We start from the raw sequence: 770 nt of genomic DNA, 5'->3' as shown, positions 1-770 counted from the left end.
ATGCTCTCAGACACATAGTGTGATTCTTGGGGATGTCCTGTGCCGGACTAAGAGTTGGACTCCATGATCCTTGTGGGCAGAATATTCTGCGATTCTGTGATTCTTCCAGTGCGCCTGGGGAGGAGCCTGGGCGCCAGGAAAACGCGAGCCTTCTCTTCCAGCGGGCCACCTGCAGGCCGGGTACCCTCCGCGGAGCGCTGTCCGGCCGCTCCCCGCCTCGGTAGGAAGCGGAAGGGCCGGCGGGGCCAGGAGCGGGCTGGGACCCGCCGGAACCGCCGCCGGGAACCCCGGAACACCCAATGGGCGCGGAGCCCCCCCGCGGGGCGGGCTGAGGCGGCGGGGCCGGAGCGGGGCCGGGCTGGGCCGGGGCGATGCTGCTGCGCCTGGTGCCCGAGTTCGAGCTGCGGAGGGACGTGGTGCCCTGGCTGGCGGCGCAGGGCTGGGCCGCGGCTCTAGGTAACGCTCCCGGGAGTTTAGGAGAGCCCCATCCCTCCCTCCTTCCCTCCCTCTCTCCCTCCGGGCGCTCCCGGCCGCCTCCGTGCGGGAGGAGCCGGGCTGCGGCGGGACCCCCGTCCGGGAGCGACCCCTGGGTGCCGGGGGACTCGAGGTGGGCGAGTTTGGTGTCCTCCGGGAATTTCTCACATGCGGAAAACACTTCTAACACGCCTGCTGCACTCCACAGCTTGTTTCTTTCTCCTGCTTCTTCACACATTTGGGACTTTTTCTTTTTTCCCCCCTCCCCTCCCAAAACAAACAAACAAAAGTTTTAG

The 770-nt window shown here is 66.8% G+C and overlaps 1 protein-coding gene across 5 annotated transcripts in view; it reads left to right on the top strand.

Annotated features, from left to right (window-relative positions):
* The first annotated feature begins 282 nt into the window (after positions 1-282).
* Positions 283-770, top strand: part of GSAP (gamma-secretase activating protein) — a 43,259-nt gene continuing 42,771 nt past the window's right edge. For 4 of the 5 annotated variants that reach the window (XM_027639577.1, XM_027639576.1, XM_027639578.1 and 1 more), the window contains exon 1: positions 342-456. In XM_027639577.1, the coding sequence (XP_027495378.1) occupies positions 372-456 (85 nt within the window). In that variant the 5' untranslated portion in view covers positions 342-371. Of the gene's footprint in view, positions 457-770 lie in introns of all 5 variants that reach the window. The other variant, XR_003527090.1, reaches the window with a different exon arrangement.

The sequence above is a fragment of the Corapipo altera genome, unplaced genomic scaffold, assembly GCF_003945725.1.
Source record: "Corapipo altera isolate COAL_440 unplaced genomic scaffold, ASM394572v1 1b, whole genome shotgun sequence".
NCBI classification, from domain to species: domain Eukaryota; kingdom Metazoa; phylum Chordata; class Aves; order Passeriformes; family Pipridae; genus Corapipo; species Corapipo altera.
The sequence above is the reverse complement of the archived record's forward strand: the minus strand, read 5'-3'. Positions and strand labels throughout refer to the sequence as shown.